Here is a 15,223-nt window from a genome sequence, read left to right as displayed (position 1 = left end):
ACGTCCATTATCAGCTGGTAAGAACAGACTTGTGTTTTTTTTCCCTCGAACCCTGGAAACATTTGACTCTTGTAGCAATCTAGACAGAAGAAAGTCTGTTTTGTTTATGCTGTCTCACACATTCAGATACACTTGCGCCGAAACGATCCAACTAAATCAAATCACACGCAGCAAAGTTCAACGTTCATCATCATTGGCGTCAGCAGATCAACATTACGTCATTTTAAAGCATGATTATTTTTAACGTGAATATGAGCCAGATACATGACTCCATATGTATAAATTAAAGAAGTGTAATTGCCAGAAATAGTTTTAGCACACCTTTTTCTTCAGGATAGGGTGGGGGTGTTGGACATTGCTACCCCTACCCCTCCCACTTAACTCCAATGTAGAGCTTTTACTCATGCAATTTTAAGTTTGCTTAAAGTTAAGATACTAAGACTAAGAATGATGTGTGATAAAGCTGTGAATAACTCAAGGGATAACATCAAGACTGATCACACTGCAAGAGTGGGAGCATTGATGGGAAGAAAAAAACAGAGACTGACCTGAAGTGACAGTCCCTGGTGTGAGACTGCTCAAGTATTCATAAAAAACAACAATGCAGGGGGTTCAATTTTGAGTTGTTTTTCTTCTCAGCGTGATATGTAAGCAGTAAAGAAAAAAGGGTTGAATAACAAAGCTTTGTTTGGATATGAATGAGGGCAACAGCAAGTCGGCTTTCATAAATGATGGATGGTTTTCTCATTTCCTGTACATGAAACACGCTAACTTAATTCTATATTTGTTCGTGTTTATGCAACTTATTCAATATTTTGCTTTGTTATTTGCATTTGGTGTGTATATAGCCCTGCACTGAATCCTAAGATGATTCAATAAAAGTACATTAAACTGCTGATTTCCTTTGAGATTTAGCTGAAGTTATTTACAGCTGCTGTGTAAACAGACTTGATCAACTTGTTGTAAATTAGTTAGGACCAATCAGATTGACTTTATTATTGCTGAGGTGCACTGCAGAGGCAGCCATCAATCTGTCATTATGAATGTGGTGCAGAGATGACAAGAGGGAGGAAATGAGATGAGATATTGAGTTGGAAGAGATGGTAGATAGAGGCGAGAGGGCAAGCACACTTTGCTGTAAATAGTTTTGAAGAAAATAATATTGGAGAAATATCGGAGAAGATTCTGGCAAAAGATAAAACAAGCAAAGAAAACAACATACTGAAAGGAATGAAGATCAATACTTAAACCTTCCGAGATTCCTTCTAAACACAGAGGCGAGAGAAGTAAAAAAATATATTTTTTTGATTCATGGTGAAAAAGCATCACCTTGACTCACCTCTCAGAGTCAGTACAGAAAAAAACACATGAGGCCTTTTGTCAGGGTGAGGGTCACATTAATGTGCCGTCGCTGTCAAAACTTATACAATCACAACACTAAAGGAGTATGAATATTTCAGGGCCAGTCAGCCCTGTCCATGTTTTCTCTGCACCTCCAGCGAGGCAGCTGACCTGTTACCAGGGCTCTGGGGTGAAGTAAGCTTAACAAAAAGGGGAGACCTGCATAATAGTAGGAAAGAAGCAGCCGGTATTTAAAAAGCAATAGAAAATAAATAAATCACAGTGTGAGAAAATTGTGTATTCTCCATTTAGAAGCAGAAATGAAGCAATACCTGTTGGTTCAGTGCTGTTATTTGTTCCCTTTCATTGGGAATGTTGCATGCAGTGAACTGGCATTTCCCATGTTCTCTGACTGGCGCTACAAATCTTTTAGATTATGTGATTTTAAGGTCCGCTAGAGGTTCCCCACAAATCACTGTTTCCAATATCCTTTAAGCCGAAAGCACAACATTCATAAAACGTCTGTAGCCAGTTAAGTTCTCTCGCAGGGCAATTTTTCTCCAAAGATATAAGTCTGGTACTCTTGCAAAAAGTTTAATGCATAAAATAAATTACTTTTATGAGCTTTCATTTTGAGCCTCCACTTTATACCCCAACAGACTTTATTGTAAAGATGAATTCTGATGCACATAATTAGTTGAAGTTTTCATGTTTAACAGTAGAGTATATGGCAAGATAAAACAAAGATAAAAAAAATCCGGTGTCCAATATCAATATATCATGTATTAATTGGGAAGAGACTTTACATGTGAAAAAAAACTGACCTTAATGCAGATTGTATAATGCAAACAAAACTATGTAAGGTGACCATTGGTTTGGTTGAACAGCAATAGTTTTGGAAAGTATGCATATGTGAAGAATGGTACAACTCTGTCTGTACTGATAGCTGGAGCCAGCTGTTATCCTAGCATAGCATAAATACTCTAAACTATGGGAAACAGCTAGCATGGTTCCACCAAAAAAGCAAGAAAACCACTATTGTATCCTCTATGGCTAACTAATCAACAGCATATACCTTTATTGTGAAATCTGTAAGTATTTAAGAAACATTTTGCTGAGCCATCTCAAGTTGCCCATAACCCGTCCAGGCCCTCAATAAAAGTCACACACATTACAGACGTTACATTGATCTTTAGACACGTCAGTATTGTACTGTTCCAACAAATGAGAAAGAGAGAAATAAAGTCTTGATTTGCAAGCCTCAGAGGATGGCTCTATGCTATGCTAAGTAAACAGCTGTTGGCTACAGCTACATATTTGCATTACACATGTAAAAGTGTCCATATCTTCATCCAACTCTCAGCAAGAAATCAAAAAGGCATATAAAGTTTCCAAGATGTCACACTACTGCTGTACTCTAACCTCGGCCCTGCTCCAGATAATACTGTTTTGATCAATACTATAATAAAGCAAAAGAATGTTCATTATGAATACTGTGCTTACAATTATGTGACTCAAGGTCATCCTCTTGTCTCTTTATTATTTCAACATGACGGAGTAGCTCTCCCACACAGCTCGTAAATGTCCTTAGCCTCGGTTATGCTTTATTAATATGTTATTGGGCAGAATATAGTAAGGGCAAAGGTTCATATCCTGTTTCAACCTGCACATGATTTGTAGCTGCATTGTATGTTACTGATACCTCATGTTGCAGGCCGCCGGAAATTTGTTGCAGGATGTGGGAAATTAAGATTCCCATCAATGGTGTAGTGCAGATACAGAAACAGATCTGGTGTGCGATCAACGGGCGGAGGCTAATTTCTACAGTTTCGTGACTGCTGACAGTGAAGAGCAGAAGGTTAAAGAGGACAGAAAACTAATGCTAAGCCAAAGGAATATTTGTGATGTGATCTGTTTGCACACCTGAGACTTGATGCTTAATAGTAAACATGAAACAGAGTAAATGGTTTTCATTAGAGTATAATGGCTCTGCTCCTTTCATTGCCTAGCTGAGACAACGTCCTTGCAGAAGTGCTCTTTGATGATGATGGATATCCTATTGAAACTATTAATCTTCCATATATGAAATGCTTCGAAGACATAAAGTGCACCTGGGATTTGCACAAGATTTTTATTGTGATCCCATTCACATATTTGCTTAATTTGATGTGTTTTTTGGGGGGTTATTTATTGCTATGTTTTTGTCACTTTTGGCCTACATTAAATTGCAACATGTTGTCCATTATGTGTTTGAGCTTTTTTTTTGCATGATTAGTTATAGCAATGTGCTGCTCCAGAAAAAGCTGTTTGTGTCTTTTTGTTCTGCTTAGACCAAATGATGTGGAAGAAAATGGCACAGAAGATCATTTAGATCAGTCTTTCTAAGTAAGATGGGATGCATCTGCTCTTACATCCGTACAAATCTGGGTAAATTACCCATTTATTGCTGTTATCTTGTAAAGTATGACTTCAGGCATGAGGAGGAGAAGAGGGGGGTTGGGGTGATCATTTTCCTAAGGGATGAGTGATTTTCCTGTTATCTACTAATCTTCAATTACTCAATATCCAGAACAATTTTGGCCTCAATCAACTGATCCAGTGAAGCAGAGTTAAGAGTTAAGCAGGAACAGATGAGAGCCTTTGGGGCAAGTGTTGGTATCTCTTCTGCAGGAGAGTGTGGTGGCTCTGATGTGGCATGGATCCCTGTGCTTAAAATAAACACATATATTTCGCCTTTATGTGTTTATTTAAAAAAAAAAAAAAAGTTGAACTATACTGAAGTAGAAATTGCTTCGGCATTCATTAATATATTTAACCTTAAGGGAAAAGGGCCACACAACTGTGGTCAGGGATTAACACCCATTTGTTTTTGTTTTATCTTTCTAGACCTCATACTGTCATGGCCTGAGTGTGGTGTTAACATTGCATCCTCGATTTTGAACCCTGCCAAGACAAAGCTATACAACCAGTCCTTTTAAATGAATTTCTGATGACAACATTACAGGTAATATGTTTTCTTTCCCTGGAGCCTGGTGCAGGCATTTGGCAAAGGTACAAGTAATGAAAACTGCTAGGGCTTGAATAATGAAAATCTTCTCTAAATGGAACGAAAATGTAGCAATAAAGTTTTAGTGATGATGATTCACAACAGAGCTGCTCTCTGTTGTCTTTGACACCATGAAAAGAAAAAAAGCCATGTGAAAAGCATTCAATAAATGTAATGGTGAATGGATTTCATGCTTTGGAGGTTCAATGTATCTGAGGTAAAAAAAGATCTTAAGACTGTAGGATGAGTCCAGCTCAGTGTGGGTGAGGCTACAGGGAAAAGTAGACTTGATGGGTAAAGACTGCCCCCTCAGGGTTCACAACGTCAACTGCAGTTAATGTGATTGCCTAAGTTCATTGTCAGACTACTTTCTTTTTTTTTTTTTTAAACTTTAGAAATAGTGAATAAAATACTAGTATGTAGTTCCAATATTTTTTTGTATTTATGAGGAGAACCTGAAGAATGTTCAAATGGTTCAAAAACAGTTACAGAATGATAACAGACTATGATAAATACTGAAATGATCTGATGTAAAACATAAACAGATCCTATCAGTTTGTTACACAATGTTTCTTCACAAGTATTTACAAGAAACATTATAATGTGACATAAACCATTAAACTGTTAAATGTGTTAAATTATATCCAAGAGGGAAATTTCAGGAAACTTCAATGTAGGCCTATATTATTGACCTGATCACTCATGATTCTATAATACAGTTTATTTCATGGAATGAGGCTAATTTTAACCACTTAAACAGATGGTAAGTTAAATAGGCTCTAAATGCACCTTTAAAGTAGGCATGTTTTCAATTTAAAACATGTCTCAGAAATATATCCAATAACAAAAGCTAAAGGCGATTCAATGTGTTGTTACAAAATGTAGGCTACAGTAATTCTCTCCAAGTTATAGAATTAAATAAAAAAAATATAGCTTGTGTCGCCTACTTGAACCAATTAAGTCATCGATTAAATGTATCCCTTTAAAGATACAGCCTACCTTATATCGGTAGGCTATAATCATTGATAACATCATGAATTAAATAATACAAAATGTAAAATAGAAAGAGTACAATGATTAAAAAAAGGCCGGGTATGAAACTCTTTATGAGCTGTATTTTCTTTTGGCATCAGCTCAACTTGACTGCCTTAACTTTCGCTTTCTTGCGGTGATTTAATTGGTTCAAAGTGTATAAGAGTCGCCCCGCCTCTGTGTCGCAGCTCAACAGTCCGGTAGAAACTTCTTGTTTGGAGCTGGACCGGTTCACTGACCATCATTACAGCGCAGGTCACAACAGGACACAGGAACCACAGACAGCGAGGTCAGTGTCCCATATGACAGCTCTGATTCGCACTTAATTAAATCTTCTACTTTTTTCGGACGTGTTGCTAAGCTAACTAAACTTAGGCTACTTGTTACTTCACACCAGCTGTTCTTCCCTTTGATGCTGATATTGTCGCTTTTTTTTTTTTTTACACTTGTTTATAAGTCGAGGAGTGTTGCACTTGAATATAGCCTACATTCTCGTAAATTCTAAGACGGTGGCTATTGTTTCCTAAAATAAATCAATAAGTCATAACTTGTTATCTGGGCCAAAGTTCACCACGAGCTAGTCTATAAACTGGATGAAAGGACAGCTGATGTGTATAATGCGTAATGCGTAATGCGTAAACAAACCTTTAACGAGGGTTTCTGTGAGCTGAGAGATCATGGACATCATCCTCTTTGGATGCTGTGGTCAAATCTTATTTTTGCTCTACAAAGAGCTCTTTCTCTAGAAGCTGAACATTAATCCAAGGAAGCAAACAGAAAGCCTTTTTTTTTAATCTTATTTTTTTTTTCTATACTATGTTAAGATTGTGACCCCTTTGAGTTACAGTTAGGCCTACATGTCATCTCTTAGTGTGGACTAGCCTTGGGCGTTTAACCAGTTCCCCCCTCTTTAGGCATTTTTAGAAGTGTGGTCAAATTAAATTATCGTGTAATTTTTATTTAAAAAAACATACTTAATTTAGTATAAACAATTGAATCTTCTTCCTTATATGTCCTGTCTTGGGGGGGGAGGGGGGTCACATTTAAGTTGGATCTCTTTGGAGGATCTTTTTCAGATCTTTGGCTTTTTAACTCATGTAATATGAGTCATATAGATGTAGGTCTAAAGGTCCAAATTATTTTAGATATTTTAATGTTTAGTTGTTTTTTTCGTAATCGATCAGTTCAGGGACAGCTGGAGACCTCTTTAACCCAATGAACAGTTGTGATCTCTTTTGGATAAACTCCAACTCTGTTTTTTGGAAAGTTTCTCAATAGTTCTCTGGTGATTAAATCAGCTTGTCTATTAGCCTCAAAGGTCACGCAGTGTTTCAGATCCAAAGGGAGTGGGGTGTGTTTTTTTCTTCTTAAAGGGGATGATGTGGCTCAACATGGGGAGGATGGACGCAATATGATCGCAATAGGAAGAGCTCGGATCTCATTTTTATGAGCACTGCTGGGTGGTTTTGTAAGTGAGATTCTGATTTCCAAAAGTCTAGTCTCTGCTCAACAACTTTCTTCAGAACTTCCTCTGTGTCTCTTAAAATTATCTCGAGTTCATCTCACAGCTGATAGCAGGGAGCTTAGTGTCAGACTTTGCTTTGTAATAAAGCCCAGAGATGATCTCATCAACTGCCACTCAGAAAAAAAAAACCCATGTTGCTCAACCAAGCTGGTGCAATAAAATGCAATTTGCAATCACACAGATCCAAGAGACTCTGTCTGGAGCACCATAGGAAATGTTGAGAGAAAGAGTGTGCACTGTTTATGAAATGAATACAGTAGCAAAGGTTATCCATGGTTTGAGCTGTTTGCTCAAGTGTAGTTTGCTGGATACAATGCTCGTCTTTACACCTGTGTCTTTCAGTGACTGTGATTCCTAATCTACCTGAGTGTATACAGTACTGCATGCTGGCAACAGGTGACTTCACTGCTGTATGTTTTTCCCAGCAGTAACATCAAACCAGTCATCTCCTTCTTTGACCCCTTTGCCAGATACATCATGTCAACCATGGTGAACGCTTGTTCACAGTGTTCCAGTGCATACAGGTGGAGGTAGTCTGTTTATGCTGCTGTGCCATCTGTTATAACATAAACAGATGTCATCCACATGTTGGGAGCATCAGAGGGTTCTAGCCTATCAGCGATCATCACACTGTCACACAAGGCTCACCTGCCAAGTCCTCACAACTGAGAAATTAACAAATGTGAAATTGTTTTGGTAACTTTATCTGCTACAGATTAAGCATCATATATTTAATCATACAGTTCATAGGGTAGCTATTCCTTTCATCTGGTTGTATTGATACAATTTGATACATTTTCATGATTGTAGAGGTTTTTGCCACTAACGCAGAAATTAATGTCTGGTTACTTATATCCTAATTGATTCAAAATCATAGACAGCCTGTTTTTTGGGGTTTTTTTTTAACCCATATTCTAATATAAATGACATTAGATCTGATTATTTAGTGGACAGACAGTTAATGATTTTGGTTACTTATTTAATAAAACAGGGTTTTGGACGTTTTAAATGTAAAGGGGCAAAGAGTCCCTTTAAATTTGGCAATCTTGGATATCCATTTTTCTACATTGTCTATCATCTGGAATTAAAAAAATATCTTAAGCAAGGATAGAGCATTTTAGTTGTTCATTTTATTCTTTGATTCTTGAAGGACATATTCACTCATGTCACTTCATCGTGTGCAGTTCAGTCTATGATGAACTGAAACTGACACACGTTTTCTCCTCTAGAGTTCAAGAAAAGTAAAAACTGTATATATAACTGAACAATTTAATGATTTAATTGTAGGCTTATTTGCAATTTTCTTGGACCCAGTTAAGCTTTAGCTGTCATTCACTGTATTAATGCACTACAGACTAACTTTCACTGAAAGCAATACTTCACTTGACTAATTCTTCTGGCCTCGTTTTCATTTGCTATGGCAATATTTTACATTAGCAGAAGTGCAGTGCTGCCTAATTTTTCACTTGATATGAATGATCTGGAGGTCGATTTTGCCTGCGTGCCTTTGTGTGAGCCTGTGAACAATCAATCTCCAACATTAATGCCCTGCTGCTCCACAGTTCCTTCCATTATCTAATCTGTAATTTGAAATTAGACAAGATTTTAGCTCTCCAGAAGTCTTTTTTTACTTTCATCATATCAGTATTCTTTTTAAATAAGTAAGTCATGTGAATCTTCCTTCTGCATTATGCTTCCATCCAGGCTCATTTTATGAGTTAATATGTGTAGCATGTAGCCTCTATGATTTTCTATTATACAGACTTTCTATAACAAGATTTAATTTGCCGTGTTCCTGACGCAGAAAGATAATGTAACTGTGGAGTCGTGTTTTACCTCTCAGTAGTAAGCTAATGTTACTTCATCTAGAAATCAAAATAATGATTATGAATTCAAAGTCAAACAAACACTGACCTCATTAAATCCCTTTATTCATCATCTTCATTTTAAGTTCATATCCTGCCTAGCCTCTGATGTTGAAACATACATATTTAGTATGCTGTCTATGATTAAAAATGCAAAGATGGCAGTGTGGGAAGTAAAAAAAAAAAAAAAAAGCCTCATCCAATTTTTATCGATCAACTTTGACACAGCGTACAGACTTGGATAATTTGCTTGGCTGCACTAAGTTATATATTTTTTCAGTTCAGTTTCATCCTCATTGCATCATAGTGTTGACAAATTAATTTAACATGCTTGAGTTGCCTTCCTGTCTATATTTTAAAAAAAAAAAAAAAGAACTCTGACTCATTTCAAAATTCACAAGACATTTCTTTGACGGCAAGATAAAGCATACCAACAACTTAAACAGAGACTATCAGAGAGGGCGATGTGTTTCATCATGCATACGGAGCGATGTGAGGTGAATCTGTGTTACTGACACTCTGTATTCCATGTCAGAGATTGAACCCAGCAGTCACAATGGCAGACAGCGGGAAGACTAATGAGACTGGAGCTGCAGCAGCAGAATCAGCTAATGGAGATCAGCAGGTGAGGAACACTGTGACCCAAAGTGACACTTATTACAAAACCTAGACATATTATGAACTCATTTGATACTTAGAATGTCCCCATGTTGGTAAGCTACTGTGGGGAATCATTATCTTTGAGAGATTACTGTCTTTACTGAAATTAGATTTTATTTTTTCCCCTTTCTTTCTTCTTTTCTTATATTTCTTTACACATGATTTTTTGTTTTACTGTTTGTAAGCCTTGTAATGGTTGTGGTTTTTTTTTTGTCCTAGAATGTTGTGTCCCGAGTGACTAATCTACCTCTGGTCAGTTCAGCCTGCGAGGTGGTCTCCAGCGCCTACACTAGCACCAAAGACAGCGTGCCCTTGCTGAAGGGAGTGATGAATGCAGCAGAGAGCGGGGTCCGGACCCTGGGAGCAGCGGCCACCACAGGGTCCAAGCCTCTTCTAGACATTATAGAACCCCAGAGTACGTCCCTCTCTCTGATGTAACACATGTGCAATTTCAGCATAGACATTATCGATACCGACATATGTGGAAAAATAATATTGCACGCTTGTAGCACATTAAAAGTGTGAAACTGAAGTCCACTTGTTACCTCTGGGCTTGCATATGATGAGAATAAAAACAGCTTTCTCCTTCTAAGAACATGATTTCTAGTCGACAGAACTTTTCATTTCATACTTTCAGCTATTAAGTATTAAGATAAGTATATTTTGTTGATATCGTTGTTTTGAATTAAATGTTATTGAGCGACATGCTTCTCACACACATAGGCCTGAAATACACACATGCACAAACAGGGCCTGTGGATGTGCATTAATGGAGAGATGTCAGAGTGTGGCTGCTACACACATTTAGGGAGGGAGCGCACCAGAGCTGTTGGGGGGTTCAGTGCCTTGCTCAAAGGCACTTCAGCTACCAGCCCAACTTCCATATTTTGGTCTGCACCGGGACTTGAACTGGTGACCCTCCGGTTCCCTACAGACTGAGCTCCTTCCACCCCAAATGATAGGGCATGAGGAATATATACATTACTTTTTCTGAATCCTCATTTTTGTCTGTTTCAGTTGCTACAGTGAATGAGTATGCCTTAAAAGGACTGGATAAGATGGAGGAGAAGCTGCCTATTCTTCACCAACCAGCAGACAAGGTCAGAGAGAAAATTATGCTTCTTTAATGCGTGCAGGAAATAAATGTCACATTTGATCATCTTTCTTCTTTCACTTCTTTGTGTGATTAAATATAATTTTAACTGCGTAACCTTCGCTTTTTATGCAGTGTAACAGCCCTCATGGGTGTGATAATTTGCTCCTTGCTCCATAAGTTGGTCATTAGCTAGCTTTCTTAAAGCTTCTGTATCATAGTGCAGGGAATCATAGCCACAACCGTTACACTTCACAAAATGTAAACAGAAACTGTTACCACCTGGTTTATAAAAATACAAAGCCAAGGGTTAAACTGAATATAATCAAACATTTTCCGATTTAAATTTTACTGTAGAATTTTTTAGACTGTGTATGAACACTGAAGTTCTTTAAACTGTTGCTTATAACAGTTTTGTGTCACATCAATCAATAGGATTATTTATGTAATAAACAAAAAAAAAAACATAAAAATGACTTTCCAAACATGACATATTTTCTGGTATTTCCTCCTCAGGTGGTGTCGGACACGGTAGGTATGATGTACCAGTCTGTGGCAGGGGCAAAAGACGCTGTGATGGGGGCTGTGATGGGCGGTGTTGAGATGACCCGGGCAGCAGTCAGCGGCGGTTTCATCACCGCCATGGGCACCAGGATGGGCCAGATGGTCAGCAGTGGGATGGGCCTGGCCCTGAGCCGATCTGAGGATTGGGTTGACCAGAACCTACCGCTCACTGAGAGGGAGCTGGGTCAGTAGCTATCCTAAATAATCAGTCCATAAAGTCCCAGGGAGGTGATAAACCCATATGTCTACTCCGAGGTAAAGACAGGTGTTGTGTGACAGTTGGATCAAATGAAGCTGAAACAATTCTACAATTAGAATTAATTTTGGACGACAACTGCCTTTTTGCCAAGTTTTTTTTGTTTTTTATCACAGATTGACCAAAATATATTGAGTTGCTTTCCTCCCATTGATCCTGTAAAGGGAGTAACATAGATGGTGATATATGATCACATTGCAGATATATTGAAAATGAGTGCATTCAAGGTGCATTCTCTCTCTTGACCATTCTTGAAAATTTGAAGTTGTTAATCGACGGCTTCATAAATGATGCTGTCTAACTTAAAAGTGGCAAAGCATTTGTAGTCTACAGGTAGTTCTTGAATTTAAAGATCTGGCAAAAACATTTGACATTTTATAGTGAGGCTTGTTTTTAGGGATCACAGAAGATATGCCAAAAAAGCAAAAGCAATCACTTTATCTACTCTGATTCAATTGCCATTCAAGATCTGCTGTACAGACTTCATCTGTTTTTTTGGCCCACTTCTCACTCCCTACAATCTTTTACATTTGCATTTGCAATTATAAAGATAAACTGGAGGAAAAATATCTTAGCCCCACATTAGCACAGAGTGTATGCGGTACACAGGACTTACACTACTCTCAGTCCAGATATTGCTACAGTTTTGCTCTATAAAAAGTAAGAACATTATTTAGCCCCACATTACCCTAAGCTTCATTTCATACATTTAAAATTTCAGCTTCAGTTACTACCTTTAACTGGAGCTTAATTTATTCTGTAATTAATTTCTTTGAATGGTGGCATGTGCCATATTTGACATTTACTGTTAGAGTCAGTAATCGTACAGCAAATTTGACGAGAATGTCAAAATAAATCATTATGAACGCAAGACAGGGTAATTTCAAGAACATGGGTCAGTCATGACAAAGGTTAAGAATGATACAATGTGGAGGTACTTGATCTGAGCACATGAATGGTTGATGCTATTCATAGAGAAAGAGAGAGAGAGGCGGGACAGTCCGATGAACCTCCCCACTGTGAACTTGGTCTATAAAGCGCCTTCAGTGTCCAGCACTCACAGCTTTGACATCTGCTACTGTGATGTCATGTAATCATGACAACTTAGCATACTCCAATAAAGCTGAATTGCTCAACAGGCCATCTTACTCTTTGATTATGGATATGAAAAACATGCAACCGTATTCAGGGGCAACAGCAAAGCATCAAAAATAGAAGTAGTGGTTACCGTGCTAAATGCTCACCAGACTCTCCGAAGTGGCTTTTTAACACAGGCACAGGGAGAAGATGTCACTACGCATATCACTTTACTTCCACATAATGCTAACTGGGGGAGTGAGGAAGCTAAAGAGTCTTTTTGTCTCTCCTGAGCAGATGTGCTCCAACACTTTCAAGTAAAAGACATGAAACAGATGCTCCAGTTGGCACAGTGCAAAGTAACCAATTATGCCTCGATCTATCACTAAAAGCATTGCCTCTGAACACATGCCTCAATTATGGGCATGCATGGAATTTTTCTATATGTATTTCTTCATGTGAGTAAAAACAACAACAAAAAAGAGATTAAAAATGTCTGATATATTGTTTTGTTTTCACTCTTTGGAATAAATTATGTATGCTATACATTTCTATGATCACAACTTTCCTCAAACCAAAATATTTACAGCCATATTTAGATTTTAGATCATGTACATAAAATATTATTATGAAAATATCTAACTTTCCCCCTATTCTCTGTCAGCTGCTGTGGCTGAACCTGCCACCAGTGAGGTGTCTGCACTGTCAGCCAGCCCCAGCTACTTTGTGCGCCTGGGGAAACTCTCTGCCAGAGTCCAGGAGCGAGCGCTACAGCAGTCCTTGGTCCGTGCAAGGCGTGCCAGGGATGCCACCTATGTTGCAGTGGCTCAGATTACCAGTACTCTGGACCTGCTAGAGAGTGCCCGCACCAGTCTGGGTACTGCCAGTAACCAGATGGGAGGAGCCTCAGAGCAACTGCTGCAGCGCTGGACGGAGTGGAAGCAGAAGCAGGCTGGAACGGGACAGACGGAGTCGGAGCCAGATGGGAACAAAGATGAGGCTGAGGTCAGGGCTGGAGCATATGGGAGTTGTCTAAATGCTATATGACTACATTATCTTTGATTTTTTACAGCATTTACAGTTTATATACTTACTGTATAAACAGCATGTATACTCCAAAGTAACTTGGAATATTACATTAGCAAATAAAAAGAATTCTGAGTATGAAAGGATGGAGAACAAAACAAGAGTCTGGATATTAGATCAGACTTGCACTTTAGCGTCTGACTTTGTTTTGTAATGCCCCCACTGATTTATCTTGGATGAGGGGTATACTCCATCCGGTCCACAATAATGGGATGGAATGGATAAGATGCCTTAGCCTAAGGGAAAGGAATTGGAAGGATCTTACGAGTTTTAAGCTCCATTATCTTTATTTTTATGTCCACTTTCTGTTCACAGCAGTTGGAATGGCGGGCCCTCTCCATGATGCGTGGTCTGAGTGACCAGCTGATGTCAGCATGCTCCAATGTGGTGTCAAGTGCTCAGGGTCTACCTGGTGCAGTCCAGGACCAGCTGACCAGCGCGAGGAAATCAGCTGAAGAACTGCGCTCCTCTCTGGGGAACACCAGCACCATCACCCCCATCCTTCTGGAGGGAAGCCGGCACCACCTGACCCAGGTATTAATTGCACGGTGATGTTGTTAGTGCAATGATGTTTTTTTAAAAGCTGCATTAGCTTTGTTGAAGAAAATCAAATGCATGCAGTTTAATTTTCTTTATTTGCACTTAACAGTTAGTGCCTAAGTTATGTTTTTTTATTGGTGCCTAAATGAGACCCACAAAGCTTATACAGTTCATAAACAAACATCCATTGTCAGGGGTGTTTGCTCATACATATGCATTTAAGAAGCTGGGACCGTCAAGCTTATCCTATTATTAGTTATGTATACATCTTGAAAAATGTAGCACTTTTTAAAGGAAAATATTTGTTTTGATTCTGGTTATGACAAAGTTATGTTTGTTGAAAGTAATATTAGTATGTGCTTGTGCCCAGGTTCAGCAGTCTCTGGATGGTGTCATGGAGTATCTTCTAAACAACACACCACTCAACTGGCTGGTGGGACCTTTTGCCCCCCAGCTCACTGAGAAGGCACCGGCAGATGTGGCGATGGAGCAGAGCGGACCACACAACAACAGCTGAAGACTTTATTGTGTTTCTTCATGAGTTAATCATTGTGATGAAATAACACTAGTGATGGAACATTTTAAAACAACGTTCTTGCTTTCTCCTTACATTGATGTAATCATGTTTCCTTCGTGATGCATTCAATTTGAACTTCATAGTTGATGATATAACTTTTGCTATGTAGAAACTAATAGAATATAATTTGGACTGAGAGCATTTACCCTTTGCCTCTTTAACTGAATCATGCACTTTAGTTGTTTTATTCTGGATTTTATTTTTATTTTGTTCCTATAAGCATTTCAAAGCTTTCCAATAACTAAAGGACATATATTTTATCAGTCAACTCAAATACCATTATAGGGATCTAAGGTCCCCTTTAAAAAAAAAAAAAAAAAAGGACGCACACAAATATACGTATTTAATCAGATGCAGGGTAAATAGTGCATACTTTTATTATGTTTGCCTTTTGAATTTCAGTATTTTGTGACTTTGAGAGTTTTGTGGACGCAGCTGTTGAACTGTATTGCACATGTCAATAAAAGGTTGAAACAGCACAGTGTTGGTTGTGATGTTTTAATACATTTATAAATAATAAATCATACATGTGAAATGTTTCTGTCGTGATGTTTTGGTGGG

At 38.3% G+C, this 15,223-nt stretch overlaps 1 protein-coding gene across 2 annotated transcripts; it reads left to right on the top strand.

Annotated features, from left to right (window-relative positions):
• Positions 1-5,567: 5,567 nt before the first annotated feature.
• plin3 (perilipin 3) lies at positions 5,568-15,139 on the top strand. Of its 2 annotated transcripts, none has more exons than XM_020632134.3 (8): positions 5,568-5,708; positions 9,345-9,434; positions 9,689-9,884; positions 10,487-10,569; positions 11,079-11,310; positions 13,124-13,464; positions 13,861-14,079; positions 14,456-15,139. In XM_020632134.3, the coding sequence occupies exons 2-8, from the start codon at positions 9,366-9,368 to the stop codon at positions 14,600-14,602; spliced, it is 1,287 nt and encodes a 428-aa protein (XP_020487790.1). In that variant the 5' UTR covers positions 5,568-5,708; positions 9,345-9,365; the 3' UTR covers positions 14,603-15,139. The 2 variants fall into 2 exon arrangements, with proteins under 2 accessions (XP_020487790.1, XP_029132870.1); XM_029277037.2 differs by lacking the exon at positions 5,568-5,708 and adding an exon at positions 6,504-6,887.
• The last annotated feature ends 84 nt before the right edge of the window (positions 15,140-15,223 follow it).

Source organism: Labrus bergylta, chromosome 6 (genome assembly GCF_963930695.1).
Source record: "Labrus bergylta chromosome 6, fLabBer1.1, whole genome shotgun sequence".
Lineage (NCBI taxonomy): Eukaryota > Metazoa > Chordata > Actinopteri > Labriformes > Labridae > Labrus > Labrus bergylta.
The sequence above is the reverse complement of the archived record's forward strand: the minus strand, read 5'-3'. Positions and strand labels throughout refer to the sequence as shown.

Excerpts from the sequence above, each read along its gene's own strand:
- plin3 (XM_020632134.3), top strand. The coding sequence starts at position 9,366 with ATGGCAGACAGCGGGAAGACTAATGAGACTGGAGCTGCAGCAGCAGAA. Across the intron at positions 9,885-10,486 it reads AGACATTATAGAACCCCAGA|TTGCTACAGTGAATGAGTAT; the intron begins GTACGTCCCTCT and ends TGTCTGTTTCAG. Across the intron at positions 10,570-11,078 it reads TTCACCAACCAGCAGACAAG|GTGGTGTCGGACACGGTAGG; the intron begins GTCAGAGAGAAA and ends TTTCCTCCTCAG.